Source organism: Orbicella faveolata, unplaced genomic scaffold (genome assembly GCF_042242905.1).
Source record: "Orbicella faveolata isolate gen_17 unplaced genomic scaffold, um_ofav_v1 contig_25, whole genome shotgun sequence".
NCBI classification, from domain to species: domain Eukaryota; kingdom Metazoa; phylum Cnidaria; class Anthozoa; order Scleractinia; family Merulinidae; genus Orbicella; species Orbicella faveolata.
Window position 1 is genome coordinate 22,597,050 of NW_028301553.1, and position 18,844 is coordinate 22,615,893.

The window sequence follows — 18,844 nt, forward strand, 5'->3', positions numbered from 1 at the left end:
TACCAAAGAGCTGACATTGTGTTTGATGTGTATAAGGAGTCCAGCCTGAAAGTAGAGGCACGATCCAAAAGGGCAAAGGGATACGAAGAAGGGTTACACCGACCAGCAAGACTCCCCAAAATTGGACAAGCTTTCTGAGAGATAACAACAACAAGACTGAACTTTTCCATTTTCTTGCAGATCGGTTGTCCGAAGCAGACATGCCGTGCTTGGAATACGTCTGTTGCAATCGCGTAATTGCGTTAGAAGATTTAGCACCATGTATGCACAAAGAGGCAGACCCACGTATTTTTGTGCACGCATGACATGCGGCAATGGACGGCAGTAAGGCTTTAATAATTAAGGCAAACGACACGGATCGATGTGGTAGTTATTGCCATATCTGTCAAGAAATCCTTAAACGAGCCTGGCCTTGAAAAAGTGTGGATTGCATTTGGCCAAGGAGGAAATTTCCGATTGGTTCCAGTGCATGAACTGGTAAACACAATCGGTCCAGAGAAAGCCAGTGGACTCCCATTCTTTCACGTGATCCGACACTGTGTCTGCTTTCCGTGGCTGAGGAAAGAAGTCTGCATGGCAAACATGGAATGAGTGTAAAGGGGTCTCGACCACCTTCACCAAACTCAGTCATTGTGTGACATCTCTTGACGACGCTGATCTGCAGAGCCTAGAGCAGTTTGTTGTGGTGATGTATGACAGGTCCAGTGCAGATACAAGTGTGAACGATTGAAGACTGAATTTCTTCGCTTGCAAACAGAGGCCGTATGATGCAACACCACCTCAGTCTGCCCTCAGGCTACATTCAGAGCATGCTGCCTACCAAGGAAGAATTATCTGGGGTCAAGCCACTCTCCCTCGACCTGTCACAAAAAGTTCAGCTGATTGGGGTGGAGTAGGCGAGGTGACACGTGGCAGATACTTTGGACTGACATTCCATCAGTTGCTGCAAGTTGTCGAGAACTAACCAGATGTGGCTGCAGGAAGGACTGTTGTGGAAGGTGCAAATGTCTTCCTTCTGGGCTGAACTGTACAGCTTTGTGTAGCTGCTTGTGTGAAAAGTAGCTCCACCTGGTCATCGACTATAGCAGGCATGCAATGTAAATTGTATAGCAGCACTATTTGACACTGTTACGAAATCAAAAGCTTGTTTGAAAAGCTGTTTTAGCCAGCTAGAAACTGCTGGGCGTAATGAATTGCTGTCCTGAATACCAGAATTCGGTTGAAGTAGGCATGCAATGTAACTTGTGTATTTGAAACGTATACGTGATCAGAGGTAGTTTAAAAAAGAATTGTTTGGGAATTACCCAGTTAAGAAACTTCTGGGCGTATTGAATTACCGTACTGAATAGGCAAATAATGTAACCTGTATATAACAGTACTGTGAGATCATGAGCGCCTGTTAAAGAAAGAATTCTTTAGAATTGTTTGGCCATTTTCAGAAACTGAAAGATGTATGGAATAGTCAATTGTATCTAAAGGATGCCAGCAGTGAAACGTTGTAATCATGGAGTAATAAACTGCTCAAAGTTTGCTTCAAGATGAGTTGGAAGTAAGGATATTATTTGAAATGGCCGCCATTTTATCACATCGTTCCCATTTTTAGCCATTTTGAAAAAAACTCTTGTTAATGCGAGTTTCAGGTGGCTAATCGACTAGAATGAAAGAATAGGCAATTGAAAATGTTCCTGCCAAATTTCATGCTTGTATCACTAAATGAACAATTGAAGCTGTTAGCCGCTACACTATTTGTGTAATGGTTATTGTTACCGATTGATATCCAACAGAGCCTGAAGAGTACAAAAACTTGATTATGCGCGACAGAGAGTTTAATTAATTTTTCAGACCATAGTATCGATTTTGGTCACTCCAGTGACCGTAGATTGAAAACGTGACAGAAAATTGGCGTTACTTTCGATTCTCACCAAATTTGGACAGTAGGATGATCTCATCATTAGCCAATAACAGGCCATTTATCAGCTCTTTTCGTCATATCCCCCCCTTGGGAGAGTTTTGTCAAGTTAGCTAATTTAGTATGCAAGCCAACGTAATGGCCGTCGCTGTCGGCGAAATGTTTATTTGCTCAAAATTGGGGCAAAATCTTTCGGAGATGGAAGTCAGGACATTTGTAAGGATACAGAAAGTAATTTGGGACCAGTTGCTGGCTTCTAAGGCTGAATTTATCCAGAAGTAAGCTGTATTTTCGTTTTCGTGCCGAAAGCCACGCGGTGAAATATTATCGGCTTGTTATGCTCTCCTGTTCTGTTTTTTCTCTTGGTCTTTTTTGTAGCCTGCCGAGGCCATTCTTTCGTCTAAATCAGTTGAAAAAAGTTCAAAAAAGATGTTCCCATTCAAGTTTAAGCTCTCAGACGATAATTCTGGAAATTTTTGGCCGAAACGTCGGCTTTGTTATGTCCGTGTTTTTCGGTTGCTATGGGCGACCGTAGCGTCCTTTGTTAGGTCAAGTCTGGGAAGTGAGGTCGCAAAAAAATTCTAATTAATTCTGGTTTTGTTCGATTTCGCTGAAATTTTAACACGATAAAGCTGGATTGTTAAGAAATAGATTTACGTTCTACCGATGTGTGGTAGCTATTAACATTAAAGTGATATATCGCTTCGAAGTCAGGGTTTTGAGGAGATTTTTTTGCAACGTGTGGGTTCGGCGTGATTTTGTAATCAGAGGATTATGTTGACCCCGACGGAAAAAATATCCCGAAAAGGTCATTCCATCGACGATTCAAACGAATATAAATATGTATATGTTCCGAGCTAACTTTCTGGTGAAAAAATATAATTTTTGACGAGCGCTGGGTTTTCAATTTTTTTCCCGCGAAACACAGGGTATGCGAAGGGTGATGTGCCCTCTGAAATTTCAACAATGGCCATTTGGACCAGAAAAAATCAAATTCCTCAAACTTTCTCAGATGAATAGTCTAGATAAGTGATTCACAAAAATATAACTTTCAGTTCAATTCGCTTCGTATTTTAGCGCTGGGGCCACCATCTTGGTTTTGCTCCTCTGAGAGGGCTTTCAGCGGCCATTTTAGGGCACATTTTTAACAATTTGCCATACAACGAAAACGATCTAACTCCGGGTAAAAACCCTTTATTCGAGACAAGCAAATGTTTCTTGTTACATTGAGAGGCTGTTTTGGCAATTTGATCATCACCTGATTTTTCTACAGAATTTTAAATTTCTTCCATTTCGGACTACTCATGAAGCGCCATAAAAAGGGCGAATTTTAAAGGAAAATATTGCCAAAAGTATATCACTTGAGATCCCAAAACTACCCTCCACTTAAAGAGCATTGTCTCACCTGTAAAAGCATGCAATAAAATTTTGGGGCAGTTAAAACTGTAAAATGTTAGACGAAGAAGTTTAAGCTGTGTTTTTGTCAACAAAGACCGCCGTCCTAATTAGCATAATAACGTGAAAATAACGATGCACAGAGAAAATAATGATATATTCCACTTATCTCGCGACATGTCGACAACTGGATGTTCCACGATGCCTCATGTTATATTTCCAGTATGTTTCAGCCACATTTTCGGTGATTAGTGTACGAAATCACTCTCAGACATCGCCACGGTTAAGCAGATTTCAACTCTCCGAAGCCCGCTTCATAAGATCTATCCATATTATTTGTCTTTCGCCTCATAAGCCGCCGTTTACAAGAAGTTTAACAATTTGCTGAGATCCTAACTGACCCAGAAGTCTGTTAGCAGCCTTTAAAATCTTCCTTTTAATCGAGGATTCTCATCAAGAACTCGTTAAAGCTTGGTTCTGTTTTGATCTGTTGTGCACCCGCCATTATTCCACAGATTGCGTTACATTTGACAAATGCGCATTCCAACAGGTAAGGGTAGGGTGTGTAGGAAGTGAAAATGTAACCGACATTAAAGCCATTTTACGCATTTCTGTGGCTAAACTAGTAACTGGCTTTCCCAGAATGATTTGAACATGAGCTTCTGCTTGCAGGTATTTTCTAGGTTATTTTTGCAGGGTAGGTGGGCCGGGGGAGGGGAGGGGGGGAGTCATGTATTAAAAAAAAAAAAAAAGAAGAAAGAAAAAGAAAACGATAGACAATATCAAGTCAACAGATTATGATCTGTGAGTCTTGATCAGCTTTATCAGTTCATCAGTGAGGCCCTATTAGTGGTTTTCGGGATACTGGATATTTGGGTAAAAAATTAACAGGATGCAAAAAATTTAGGGGAAAAATTAATGCGGTAGAGCATGTTTAGATCAGATAAAGCGGGACAGTTGTGTCTTTGGCTGCCGGAAGTGCCATCCAATTTTGCAAAAGACAACAGACTGACAATAGTGTGCAGGAAGTAATGATAAGCGACGTTTTATTGAAACTTCTTACATTTTCTTAGCCGTGTCACTTTTCCATCAGAAAAGAAAATGCTCAGAAAATTACTGAAGGGCAGTTAAGGATGGTACTTTCTTTTTTAGGCATGGTTTAAACGCCAGGCGCGCGCTTGGGTTGGAACTAGTGACGTAATTAACTACCCTACCAAGCGTGCGACTTAAAAAAAAAAATTCTATTTTGGACCGAAACAAATTTCGCACTAAAATTATGAGCCTGTGCTAAAACCGGGATTACCAGAAAAGCAGCATATCGCTAAGCACTAACTGTGAGCGGCTTGCAGCTGAAAAACTACCTTTTATCGTATCCGTAAAAAAAAATCATACTGAAATTCACGTGTAGATGGCATAATGCGCGCGCAAAACAACTGCGAGAGACTTCATTGTTTAACTTACTTGGAAAGTAACAAGAAAAAAGTAACGGACACCGACAAAGTTTTCGAAAGGATGAAACAACTCATTTAACTTTTAACAAAGGGGTGATTACAGCTGCATTTTATGGTATGAATTGGAATTGGCAAGCCTATTCGACAATGCATTAGTTTTTGGCTGTGAGGAAAAGCTATGTAGACTGTATTTTGGCTAAGCCAGAGGAGTGCTGTTGCGACGATTCTGTCATTAAATACATATCAAAAGTGGTTTAATGTTAGCACTTACCACGTAGCTTAAAGGTGTTTTTTAATATGTTTAGTTTTCTGCATGTAAAGGCGAACCTTAGGAGAATATGTGAAGAAATATCTTTACCTTTTTTTTCAGAAAATTGCTACCGTCAGCAGTAGCTAATTATCTCGGAAAAATTAATGACTACCCCCAGTTTCCTTTGTGGATTCTAATAACACTGGCTAAGATCTACTTTTTCACGTTTTCTTGATCTGGCGGAAACACGTTTGTATTTTGTAGGCACCATTCGTTATGAACCTGAGGCACCCCACAGCCGCTAATGTCGTTCAGTTCTGTGATGGAGCACAGCTGCATGTCTGCACAAGACTAGTTTCCAACCCTATGCAGGGCGCTTTAAAATATCCACATCTATCAAGCGAAGCACTAATGTTGGCGCTTAGCTTTTTAAAGACATTATAGATGCGTTTAAGGCACACAAGTTGAATGAGTCATAAGCAATTGGATGAGTTAACAGACACTTGTCAAAAATATCTGCAGCTTGATTCTCAGCGGTTGTCGTGTCTTCTCGGAGGACCTTCTCCTGTCTGTTTCTAAGCTTTGAAGCCATTCTCGAGAGGAAGGATCAAACGTGGCAAGGAGTCAGGAACTCATCACAGGTGAACCGCCTAATTCTGGCCTCATCTTTTGAGCGCCTCATCTTTTGTGCTACAGTAATTGCGTCGACTTTTATGGCCGTTTCCTGACCCGAGAAAAACTTTTCTCGCGCACTGCTTGTCAGTCTGTTGCCTTTCTCACCATTTGATGACATTTCGGGCAGCGAAAGACACAAGTATAATGCTGAACAAAAAAAAAAAAAACACAAGGAAGAGGCTTTTTATTGGAGTTCTATCCGTATTCTATTTGTAATAAATGAAAATTCTCGTCTAAAACTAATGGTTGTCAATGAGATTAGGATAGTTGTTTACAAATATAGTGTGACATTTTGTGCCTCGATCTCTTTGCAAACACAAAGGTTGCCATGTAAGAAATTCGTGTTAACCGGTACAGAATTCGGGACACATTTCATTCTCTGTTTATTTCTCCAGCCCCGTCTTTATCTATCTATTCAGTGTAACAAGTGTGGGCTTCGAAATTACTAACAAGGAGCTGCGTTACCTAACCTTAAAACCCCTAAAATCTGATACAAAACTTTCATATTCCACCGTGATATAAGTACTAAGAGTCCAGAATAAATGCTTATAGCAGTTGACGTGCATTTATTTTATCCTAAATAGCTGACCATTGTTGAGGCCCCATAGTGGGAGGGGGGGAGGGGGCGGGGGGTGTCGGTGTATCCCTTATCCTGTTAATTTTTGTCCTAAATATCCTGTATCCTGTTAAATCCACCTCAACGATTTCCTACTCAATTAATGTCCTGTTTTATCTGATCTAAACATGCTCTATCGCATTAATATTTCCCCTAAATTTCTTGCATCCTATTAACTTTTTACCCAAATATCCAGTATCCCGAAAACCCCTAAAAGGGCCTCACTGATGAACTGATAAAGCTGATCAAGATACACAGATCATAATCTTTTGACCTGATACTGTCTATCGTTTTCTTTTTCTTTTTTCTTTTTTTTTAATACACGACCCCCCCTCCCCCCGGCCCACCTACCCTGCAAAAATAACCTAGAAAATACCTGCAAGCAGAAGCTCATGTTCAAATCATTCTGGGAAAGCCAGTTACTAGTTTAGCCACAGAAATGCGTAAAATGGCTTTAATGTCGGTTACATTTTCACTTCCTACACACCCTACCCTTACCTGTTGGAATGCGCATTTGTCAAATGTAACGCAATCTGTGGAATAATGGCGGGTGCACAACAGATCAAAACAGAACCAAGCTTTAACGAGTTCTTGATGAGAATCCTCGATTAAAAGGAAGATTTTAAAGGTTGCTAACAGACTTCTGGGTCAGTTAGGATCTCAGCAAATTGTTAAACTTTTTGTAAACGGCGGCTTATGAGGCGAAAGACAAATAATATGGATAGATCTTATGAAGCGGGCTTCAGAGAGTTGAAATCTGCTTAACCGTGGCGATGTCTGAGAGTGATTTCGTACACTAATCACCGAAAATGTGGCTGAAACATACTGGAAATATAACGTGAGGCATCGTGGAACATCCAGTTGTCGACATGTCGCGAGATAAGTGGAATATATCATTATTTTCTCTGTGCATCGTTATTTTCACGTTATTATGCTAATTAGGACGGCGGTCTTTGTTGACGAAAACACAGCTTAAACTTCTTCGTCTAACATTTTACAGTTTTAACTGCCCCAAAATTTTATTGCATGCTTTTACAGGTGAGACATTGCTCTTTAAGTGGAGGGTAGTTTTGAGATCTCAAGTGATGTACTTTTGGCGATATTTTCCTTTAAAATTCGCCTTTTTATGGCGCTTCATGAGTAGTCCGAAATGGAAGAAATTTAAAATCCTGTAGAAAAATCAGGTGATGATCAAATTGCCAAAACAGCCTCTCAACGTAACAAGAAACATTTGCTTGTCTCGAATAAAGGGTTTTTACCCGGAGTTAGATCGTTTTCGTTGTATGGCAAATTGTTAAAAATGTGCCCTAAAATGGCCGCTGAAAGCCCTCTCAGAGGGGCAAAACCAAGATGGTGGCCCTAGCGCTAAAATACGAATCGAATTGAACTGAAAGTTATATTTTTGTGAATCACTTATCTAGACCATTCATCTGAGAAAGTTTGAGGAATTTGATTTTTTCTGGTCCAAATGGCCATAGAGAATGTTTGAAAGCCGCTGTTTGCTTTCGTTTCCTTCTGAAATAGTATCTTAATATTCCATCTGATCCCGCGATTTTTAAATCTTCGCGTCAATCTTGAGATCTTCGTTTTTTCATCAATAATCGTCTAGTCTTCGATTTCTTCAGGAATAGCACCCATAGAAAGGCTATAACTTCGGACATAAAGATAACTGTTGGTAGCTTTCTGTGGTTCTTATGGAACGAATGGCCAATCGTGAGTGGATGTACTTACACATCACTTTTGGTGGTGTAGGTGCCATACAACAGAGCTTCATAAGCAGTCCATTTAACTGGAAGTCGGCCCTAAAGATTAAAGAATTTTCCAAACAATTCAATTTCAGTGTAAGCTAGATTCACATTTCCAGCAGATCCTCGTCAAGGCATAGGCTTGCGTACGCAAACAAATAGCCGCCTGTCTGCGTCTATAATGGTTCCCCTGTGTAAGTTTTAGTGTTGTAACAGCAGCGAGAGTCTCTCGTTCAGTAGCTACAAGTTATAACAAGAGAGGATCATCAAATTGGTCGCCTTGTTAAGTCTGGGTTTTATCCCTTAAATCAAAGTTTAACCATTTTGTGCATTTTTAGTTTCCGTATATTTTTGCAGCCTAATGAAAAGGAGAAGGAAAGACTCCTTGCAGATTCCCACGCGGACCGAGTGCGCCACGTAATCTCATTCTTGCGGCCACATACACTCGCCTTAAGTATGAACGTAAACTTGGGGCTGCCCCAATGGCCTCCAAGCGGAGCCCCATAACCATAAAAAGCTGTGAAAAGATAGTTTTTCTCATGGTAAAAATGGCTAGCGGTGCTGCTCGTGGGCGCGTACGCACGACAACGACGACGGTGACAATGACGTCGTACAACATGGCGGCCATACCCAAGCTAATAGGACATGCGGCCTTGGTTTACAGCGTACACCTTTGATATTGGACATCATTCTCTGGTTAATTGACACCTGTCAAAACAAGGTATCCGCTGACCAGTATCACGTGACCATACTACTGGCTCAAGTTTTGAGCTAATTTTAATTGGATTACGGGCCCAAACCAGGCTAACTTACTGTAATCAGGGCCGGATTGTTCGGAATTGAGTCGGTTAACGCGAACCCAGGATTAAAATTTAACCAAAGAACGTATAAGTATAAGTTTTTCTTGTATATAAATGTTTTTCACTATTTATGTTACGTGTAGTTTGAGATCATTCAAACTTAGAATGCCAAACAATATAAACAGAAAACCTCACCACCAACTTAAAAAAAAAAAATCAAAACTCTGACTTATCCTGGGTTAGCTTAGCTCAGGCTTTAAATAACCCGGCCCAGGAGCTCCGCTTTTAGGTTTGGCTAAATCTGCGCTCTTGGGCCAATAATTTTATCCTACCACGCCAATATTAGTTAGAATATTAGTATGTTGTTGATGCTTTTAAAATAAGAAATGAAGGCCGTTATAAATTTATGCACAGCGAGTGTGGAATTGTGGAACCACAGCCAGCGGGTCGGGTAGCAGCTCTCGAAGGGCTTGGTACTCTTTGACAGGACTAATGAACAAACAACAGAAACAATTCTCTTCTTAGGTTTTCTACCTTTGTCTTTCTTTCGTAAATGTTGTCCTGCTGAACTTCTCTAGCCATTCCAAAGTCCGTCACTTTACACGTTTCTCGTTCACCAACCAACACATTACGAGCTGCCAGGTCTCGGTGGATAATCTGTTATAACGGATATTAAATTACTCAAAACGTCTGAAAATCAGGCGTATAAGCAAAAACAAATAAATAACTCATTACTACAGGGGAAAATCTGCCATTGTTGTAACCTATCAATAATTTGTCTCTTGCACTTCAAATTCAACCTCAAAGAAGTCGTTTCGTTCGTCTCATAATTTCACAATTCCTGTTGAGAAGAGGTTTGTCTCCTTATGTTGGAAAGAGCTGGCAAAAGATCATACTGAGATATGTTACATACAGATTTTGAAGACAGGTAACTCATGCCATCAGCGATTTGCCAAGCAAACTTCATCAACTGTTGTGATGTCAGACTTGTTTGTGGTTTGATATCCGGGTCTTTGTAATAAGTGTCATTCAGTCCACGGCTCTTTCTCAGATATCCCAGCAGATCTCCATAAGGTACATACTCGATTATCACCAGTAGTGGCTCTACGAAATACATTTAGAAATAACTCTTCCAAACCTTGGACTTAGTTCCTGCTGACCTCGAAAAGGCAGTTTAATCTTAACTTCGTCATGCTAGATTCTTCACACATGACAATAAACAAAAACTGTTCGACTAGTATAAATCAGTGATGAAATAATGATGCTTAATGTTAAACATTATATAAACTGAAATTCGACAAAAATAAAGCGCATAAACGATAATACGTGAATTTATCTAATGCAAAATTTAATGAATGGTGTTCTTTGACAGAATTTACCGTCAATCTCCAGTTAAAGGGCACGATATGGCTATTTCAATTTAAATTCAACACTTTACCAGTTTCTGTGACACATCCCAGTAGTTTGATGACGTGAGGATGTGGTTTAAGTTGCTTCATTGTGTCAAGTTCTCTCAGCAAATCACTCCTGTCTGATTCGGGAGAATTGACTGCAAAAGGAAAAAAAAAATGAATTAGGCCAAAAGTATATACTATAGCTGTGTTCCATAGTTGTAACAAGCACTCGCCATGTTATCCCGTGTGACGATTTTTAATCTACGATGTGAACGTCATTATTGCGTCTCAACAGCTCTTGTATGTTTTATTACTGACACTCCAACAACAACAGTGACAATGACTACAGCAACAACAAACACTAAACTAACAAACATTGGTAGATTTAAATGAATTTTCAAAGAAACCACAACTGTAAGTAGCTAACTGTACAGTGTTTTCAGTGAAAGATTGCCGGATCACTGCTCTTCAGCAAATATTTGTTGAAACGGTTGACGAGTCCTAAGCACCAACAAACCATCAAGACACCGACTTGAACGTAGGTTGAAAATGTCGGTCAGCTAAAATATACGGAACTTGGAAATAAATGAAGCATTTTCTAGTTCAGGGGGACTTGGAAGTAACAGCAGAACAAAAATTACATTTAAGCATTTTAACAGCAACTGTCGTCTTTCCAGGCCTGCTTCGAAGTCCCATTGCCGTTCCCTTAGCAACCTGACCAAAAGCACCTTTACCAATTGTCTTTTCTATAGTGACGTATTGCCTTGCAACTTCCCAAGAACGTGTTGATGGATGAAGAGGCGCGTAATCAGCACTTTGAGCAACACGTTTTTCGGAGTTGTCTGTGGTTGCTTCTGTTAAGTCCATGTACTCTGAGCGAGGCTGGGTGGAGTTAGTGGAAACAGGACTATTTGGCTCAACTTCACTCAATGCTATTTCATTCTGATGAACAAGATATGATGAATATTGTTTTCAACTACCTTGACAACTTTTTACATAGTGGTATTGAGTACTAGGACATCTTACAGATAGTTTGATCTTAACCCTTGGATGTAAAAAGGGGAGGGGAGGAGGGATTACAGCCCGTCGAGGTTTTCCGCAATTTTGTGTATGACGCCGGAACTTCCAGTTAGTAGCTGTTCATTTATCCTATGCCAAAATTTTGATGTGTCTGCTGCTGTTTCTCTCGTTGCCATGGCGAAGGCATTTTGGAAGAACGCTCAAGCCAAATTTCACCTTTATTGACTGCAGACTCAGTACTTTTTCACACATCATAACTGTCTTATATCCCATTTGAGGCCGTAACAGCCAAAGAATATCTCATCTTATACAGCAAGTTGAGTGCTATCTACTGAGCTCAAAACGATTTTAGTTCCTTATTATAAAGGAAATCGTTGGAAGAAATGGATTTCCTTGTAAATCAAAGAGATGAAATCTGAACCTGACTGTTAAAGTGCCTGAAATTCCCCAGTATTAAGTTTTATCATGCTGTCCTTCTGCTGCGAGAATGGTGTGAGGTATTTTTAGATGTAATTAGCTGTGAATGTAAAACAAACTTGTGCAATAAAGTAAAACGAAGCAAACTAGTAACCCTGAAATAACAAATAGATTGTCTTACATCATAAACTCCTCTGTTGTCTTCATATTGCCTGAAGATGTAAGAAAGATAACACCGAAAGTCAATTTGGCTAAGTTTTCAGAATCGGCTACCTTATGTCATATTCTTTAAGTCAAAAACCAATGACCTTTTACTCTCGTAATAGTCATCTCCAGAATAAAGGCCGGCATACGGTTCGTTGACACAAAAGTTTGGATAAACATAAACAATTATAATTATTGTTTAGTCTTATTTGATTAGGAATGACTGGACTGCGATCAATCCAGTGCCAAAAGACTCTAACATATTATAAGTAAGTTTTAACAGATACTCTTTCACGACTAGAGTGAGAGGTTTATTAATCAGAGATGTGTTGTCATGTCGTAACTAGAAAGGTACACAGTCTTACCGTTTTGTTCCTGCTTTACCTAAGAAACAAAAGAAGAGACTGTTACATGTATTCTAAGCATTTAGTAAGGAGAAACAGAAACCTGTAAAAAACAAAATAGCTCCTCAAAAAAGAAATTACTTTAATACCTTTCTTGTGCAGCCACAACACGTAGATAATGAGAAGAATTATTATAAGAACAAGAATTCCAATTATAGCTCCAAACAAGGCATCTTTACACGAGCATTCGCATTTTTTATCGCCTATGAAAAAGGAAAGAGAAAGTTCATTTCAAAAGCAACATCATATAGACTGAATCATAATGAACTTCGCTGAGATACATTTGATTCCCAACATCGTACAGTTTGGACAAGATCACTTAAAAACAGAGAGATTTTGTACTCCTGCTTAATAAAGGATATAAAAGTTACAATATTTTACTCTTAGAAACCTGTCTTGCAACAAGTGTTGTGTATGTTCGTCCAAGGGAAAGAAATCTTTCAAAAAAAAAAAATAATAATGCGAATAAAACAATGACCAGTAGCATGGCTCATACTTCCTGTCAAACGGAAACAGAGTATATGAGCTGCTGAAAAGCGAAACATTGAGAAAAAGAAATTAGCTCTTTCGCGTACGTGTTGGTTCTTGTGTACTGATTGGTGAATCGCTAGGTAGCTGGTCATCAGAAATTGCTTGTATGGATCCCGGATCAACTTGGAAGTCACCAAAACCGTCGCCTTCTCCTGATATTTTCAGAACAGAGAGAACGTCGGGGATGTTTACACTTTGAGTGAAATCCAGGGATAAATAAGCAGTCACGCTGCCACACCTAATAACAACAGAAATGAGTCTATTACATTCTAAAGAAACTGTTGGGCTGCGTCCTCGGCAAGAGAAACACAGGTGTCTATTAACTTGAAGTTGATAAAGGTTAATTTATCAGTTGCCACAGTGTGAAAGTGAAGCCGACTATTCTAGCGTTAGCCCTTCGTCCTTGCTCTGACAGAGATAACGCTTGAATGTCAGGTTCACAAACTTGTCGCGGTGATAATCCTTTAACAACTTGATGTTGATTAAAAAAAAAAAAAAAAAAAAAAACTATGCGTTTAAAAAAAGGATAAAAAAGACATTCCTCTAGTCCAAAAAAACTTTCGTATTCCTTACAAAAGACTTTCCCTATAATATAACTGAACAATGGCAATAAGAAATTTCCAATTTATGTTATGCCGGTAATCCAAATGATCTGCTATTAATCTGTTATAACTTACATCTCAAAACAGAGGAACTAATGACCAATCAATGAAAATCGCGATTGAAAATCTGGCCATCAATCAATATCAATCAGTAACTGTTAGCTATCAAATTTCCTTAAGAAATAAACTTTAACGGCGATAAACCGAAACGTTGGGGGCTTCCTGGGCTTCCCCTCCTCCATTAACCGCCTTTTATTAATTTTTCCCTCTTTCAGTACTCTTCAAGGGACAATCCTCATTTAACCCGTAACGGTTAACAAAAATGACATAAAAAAAAAGATTTCATACTTGCAGTTTTTCACTTCTACAGTTTTGAATATATTATCAAGAGCGCCTTCACGTTTGATCTGTCCATTGACCTAATAACGTAAACACATTTGACGCTAACAGAAAGGCATATAATTTTATTATTTCAGAACTATGGCTGATTTGGAGGTACACAGCACTCCATTCATCTTACACTGTGAGATATATACGACTTTAACAACCTTATAATTACTTATCAATTATTTGCCAAATCACGATATTCACAACCTCGTCCAATAACTGTTAAATGTTTTTAATGTCACTTCTGTAATGGGGCGAATTGGTAGGGGTCGCTTAATATTTGATAGTGGGCGCTAAATCAAATCATTACGGTATAGTGCAGACACTTCAACGTTTTAGGTATATCAGTGATCAGTTAGTTAAAGCAAAAAGAAATGGCTGCAAGAAAGTTCGAATTTAAGCTGGAGGTCTAAGCAAAAATTCCATATCCAACGAAGTAGCAGCTAATTTGACAATCTGATAAGAAACTCTAAGTAGTAGTTAATTGGTGAGTAAAAGAGATTTACATTTCACTTACCATTTCACCTATCTGTTGGCAGATGTCTGAAGGGTTATCGTCACAGCCCTTGTTTGAAACGGTTAACTTTATTAGAATGGTTTTAGCTCCGTCAACTAAACGGGAAAAGAAGTGCTAATATCACGTTTAAGTATTCAACACAACTAAACCGTCCAATCGCTGAAAAAAGAGAGAAGGAAGGAAGGAGGTAGACAAGGTGGGAGGGAAAGAAGGACGAAACAATGGGTCACAGATGGATGACGCGAAGGACCGACTAATGAACAGAATTCCAAGGAGAGTGCAGAATACAGTACACTGGGCCGCATAAGCTTTGAACATCGCCACTAGTTGTTTTGCTTTTAAAAACAAAACCAATTAAAATACATATCGAATAATGAAAGGAACGGTTTCTCAGTTTACGAGATATGTGAAGAGTAAGGAGCGCTGCTTGACGTATCAAAGTTGCGATCGAATTTGTAACTCGGCGCCATAGAGTCTACAGGAACAATTGAAGAGTTTCCATTCCGCGAAGCTTTAGAACATATTGGGCAAATATGAAAGGCCTCATCCTTTCTCTTTACCTGCTTTAACTTTCCTCTTTAAATGAGATTATCAATAATCAGAGTTAAATGGGAGATCTGCTCTTGGCCAGTAGATGATCGCTGCAGGCATGCGTAGTTGTGCCATTGCTGTGCAATTTCGTCCTCGTAGTTATGCTCTGCCTTGCCTTGTCGCTTTCCCTTTGGTTTGATTAACACCACTTTTTCGCCGATTTATTCCTTTGCTTCTAGTTCAAGAGTGCTCTGGTGTTTCGCTCCGTGTTTCTTTCACTCCTTTGCAGTCTCTTCGGCCGTCATGCTTCCCCAACGTACGAGAAATAGCTAGGAGAGCTCTGTGCCGGATGTGTGTTCGTCTCCAGCGTCCACCGTTTCTGTCTCAACTAATGCCGTTTCGACATCCGTGCTAGCATCTGGTACTCCTGCTAGTGCTTCCATATCGCCAGAAGTTTTAGCCTCTGAGATTCAGGCCATCCAAACTTCGATTTTAGCTATCGCCAAAAAGTCGTTATCTGCTGTGGTCGGCGCTCATTCAGTTTCTCAAGGCCTTTCCGCAATTGCCGCCCAAGATTCTTTCCTTGCTACTCGTACAACACACTTGGACGCATGTGGCTTTCATCAACCTTGGTCTTCATCGGTTCCTGCTGGGTTTTTGCCGTCGCCTTCTTCGTCCAGTACCGTCCTCCAGTACGAGTGGCTACGCAAGCGAACGTATCGACAGGAATGTTTTCGTCTCTTGTTGTACCATCTTTCGTTCTTGTATTTTCCTCGGCTACTTTGTCTTCCATAGCACCTTGTTCTTCGGCGCTTTACAGCCTACCAGCTACAGTTAATTCTGCCTTTGCTTCTCAACCAACTACGGCGGTTCCTTCGCTGACAGCCTTACCTCTTCAACAGCCTTTCGTGGTCGGCCCCGGCTACTCACCAGTACCTTTCAAGGTTGTTTGTCAAATCACTGCGGGAAAGTTCGTGAATCTGGAAGATTTATTAGCAGAAATATTACCATTTCCGAGCAAGAGCTGCAACTTTGGTTCAATGGCCACTTAGTGTTGTCGCACACGCCTAAAAACCGGAAGCGCCCAATTACGGACATCGCTTCGTTGATGGAAGCCTTTTCCATTTTTTATCTCATTCTCTGCTCGTCTTTCCCGCACCGATGGAGAGATCTGACAAGCTACAAGCTTTTAATACTCCGAACATATCGTCAATTTAGCGGGTTTTGCTAGCTGAACTACGACCGGGCCTTCAGGAAGCACACGGCTGCAGAAAACGTCACCGACTGGTCTAAGATGCATATTTAGCTTTTCAACTACCATACAGCTGGCGCTCAAGGTCGCACTCGCCCAGCCTCATCCCGTGTTGTCTCGTCTCAGGCAGAGGCCTCCGGTAATGCTTCTAGTAAAGTCATTTGCCAATCTTGGAATGCTGTCCACTGCACTGCAGTTAATCCACAGTGTCGGTTTCGCTGGGGCAGTCATCGTGCTACTTCTTGTACTTCTTCGCCGTCTTCTCGTGCTCGCTCGCCGGATCCTGAGGAGCCAAAGCGTCGCGAACGCCATTAACTGTCTTGCCCTTGTTGTTCCCCCGTTAAAGACTGAGTTGAATTAATTACTGTTGTCGTTCTTTAGTTGTGTTAGCTTTTTTGATACTATTTGTGCCTCTATCCTTTTTGAACGGATCCTTTGTCGTATTTCTAGTCTACTTTAATACTAGAATTTGTTATTATTACTATTTTCATCCTAGGCTCCTCTTTGACATTGCTCCTCTTTGACATATCCCGATAGGGCAAAGGCAAACTTTGTCCTCCTTCAGGGTGTCAAGGAAGGCTGTAGACTTGGTTGCGATAAACCTCTAACTTTGAAATCAGCTAGAAGAAATAAACTGTCCGCTTACCATCATTCTGGGGTGATCGACGTTTATTTAGCTAACGAGGTCAGGCTAGGCCGTATAGTGGGTTCTTTGATGCCCCACCAGTGCAAAACTTTCACGTAAGCAGTTTTGGGGTGATTCCTAAGAAAGGGCAGCCGCGCAAATGGCGCCTTATTGTAGACCTATCCTCGCCGCAAGGCCACAGCGTCAACGATGGAATCGATCCAGATCCTGGCATCTCCAGTACATCAAAATGGATGACATTATTAAGATGGTTTCTAAATTTGGACCGGGTGCGCTCATGGCTAAATTTGACATTTAATCTGCATACCGGAACATTGCTATTCATCCTTCGGACCGCCATCTATTGGGCCTGAAGTGGCGCAGTGCTTATTACATAGATCTCGCCTTACCATTTGGGCTTCGCTCAGCTCCAGCTATTTTCAACTCAGTTGCAGAATTGGTCGAGTGGATTTTGGTCCATAACTACGGCATTGAGGACTTGTTGCATTATTTAGATGATTTCATCATGGCAGCTCCAGCAAACTCAGTGGTCTGTGCTTCCAACCTTCAAGTAGCCGTAGCAGTGGTTGCCAGATCGGGTGTTCCTTTGCACCCTCAGAAATGCTTGGGTCCAGCCTCCTGCATGGTTCTCCTGGGAATTGAATTAGATACAGCAGCTCAGATTGCACGCCTTCCAGCTGATAAGCTTTTTGCTTTGCAAGAAGCTTTCTCCTATTGGTCAACCCGCAAATGTTGTACTAAAAAAGATCTTCAATCATTGATTGGTCGGTTGCATCATGGTTGCATGGTGGTTTGGCCAGGTCGCACCTTTCTTCTCCGGATGATTGATCTATTGTCCTGTTTCCGCAATGATTCTCATCCAATACGTCTTAACGTGGAGTTTCGAAAGAACTTGGCCTGGTGGGTAAAATTTTTTGGTCAATGCAAATGGAATATCCTTTTTCCTTTTTCCCACCCTTGAGCCTTTGCCTGATTTTTCTGTCAGTTCTGATGCATCTGGTGCTATTGGTTATGGTGCTTTTATGGACAACGAATGGTTCAATGGTCGGTGGTCTACTCTCCAATTTCCACTGTCCATTACTTACAAAGAACTTTTTCCTGTTGTTTTGGCAGCCCATGCTTGGGGTCATGGTTGGTCCCGCAGGCGTATCTTGTTTCACGTCAGTAACGAAGCTGTTGTTCACATTCTTAACTTGCTGACGTCTCCAGACCCAAACATTAAGCATTTGTTGCGTAGCTTACTCAAAGCTGCAGCCTTCTTCAGTTTTACATTTGCTGCGATTCATGTTCCAGGAAGAAATAACGGCATAGCTGACGCCTTGTCTCGCTTCTATTTTCAGGCCTTTCATTCTCAAGCGCCACATGCCAAGAAGTTTCCAATCCGCATCCCTCCTCAGCTCTTAGCCCATCTTTCCGTAGTCATTTAGAAGCTCGCTGCCTTTCGTTCATGTATCAAGGTCTTGCTTCTTCAATGCGCCGCAGCTATTCTTCTGCCCAGGAAACGTTTGTAAATTTCTGCGTCATGATTGGACATCTCAGCCCCTATGGTTCTCCATGCCCAGCCTCGGAATGGACCCTCTGTCTTTTTGCCACGTACCTAACCGGCTCCCTACGACACTATTCTATAAAAGTGTACCTATCTGCGGTGCGTCCTTTTCATGTCGATCAAGGATTCCCTGACCCCTTGGAGAACTGCCTTCGGCTTCAAAGAGTTCTTAGAGGAATCAAGCGTTCTCAGGCTACCCTACCTTCCAGGCCACGCCTACAAGTTTCCAGTAACATTCTTCGCATAATTTACTCTGCCCTCGATCTCAATTCTTTTGACGATGTTATGTTTTGGGCCGCCTGTCTTTTGGCTCATTTTGGTTTTTTGCGGTCTGCCAAGTTCACTGTCCCCAGCTTATCAGCCTTCAACCCGTGCGTCCATTTGTCCGAGTCCGATGTTTTTGCGGACGTTCCTCTCGATCCATGTTGCCTTCAAGTTTTTATCAAAGCTTCTAAAACCGACCCCTTTCGAAAAGTGTGAAACATTTTGATTGGACTGGATTCGCCGCTTTTGTGCACTGTCCAAGCTGTGGTCTCCTACTTGGAACGTCGC

The 18,844-nt window shown here is 40.9% G+C and overlaps 2 protein-coding genes across 2 annotated transcripts; one reads left to right on the top strand and one right to left on the bottom strand.

Moving 5' to 3' along the window:
• Nucleotides 1–8,009: 8,009 nt before the first annotated feature.
• On the bottom strand, nucleotides 8,010–12,577 carry LOC149109493 (proto-oncogene tyrosine-protein kinase receptor Ret-like). The gene is made up of 9 exons (XM_089293721.1): nucleotides 12,562–12,577; nucleotides 12,370–12,483; nucleotides 12,242–12,260; nucleotides 11,854–11,884; nucleotides 10,877–11,177; nucleotides 10,280–10,438; nucleotides 9,755–9,945; nucleotides 9,376–9,498; nucleotides 8,010–8,098 (listed from the first exon to the last, which is right to left on the bottom strand). Exons 1-9 carry the CDS (start codon nucleotides 12,575–12,577, stop codon nucleotides 8,024–8,026), a joined length of 1,029 nt encoding a protein of 342 aa, XP_089149847.1. The 3' UTR covers nucleotides 8,010–8,023.
• A 4,674-nt stretch (nucleotides 12,578–17,251) lies between these two features.
• LOC149109494 (uncharacterized) lies at nucleotides 17,252–18,173 on the top strand. Its single transcript, XM_089294643.1, has 2 exons — nucleotides 17,252–17,646; nucleotides 17,732–18,173. Exons 1-2 carry the CDS (start codon nucleotides 17,252–17,254, stop codon nucleotides 18,171–18,173), a joined length of 837 nt encoding a protein of 278 aa, XP_089150769.1.
• Nucleotides 18,174–18,844: the final 671 nt, after the last annotated feature.

Coding starts and splice junctions, on each gene's coding strand:
- LOC149109493 (XM_089293721.1), bottom strand. Junction 11,178..11,853: donor ACAACAGAGGAGTTTATGAT/GTAAGACAATCT, acceptor CTTGTTCATCAG/AATGAAATAGCATTGAGTGA. Junction 9,499..9,754: donor GTTACCTGTCTTCAAAATCT/GTATGTAACATA, acceptor CCGTTATAACAG/ATTATCCACCGAGACCTGGC.
- LOC149109494 (XM_089294643.1), top strand. CDS start 17,252: ATGGCAGCTCCAGCAAACTCAGTGGTCTGTGCTTCCAACCTTCAAGTA. Junction 17,647..17,731: donor TTTCGAAAGAACTTGGCCTG/GTGGGTAAAATT, acceptor TTTTTCTGTCAG/TTCTGATGCATCTGGTGCTA.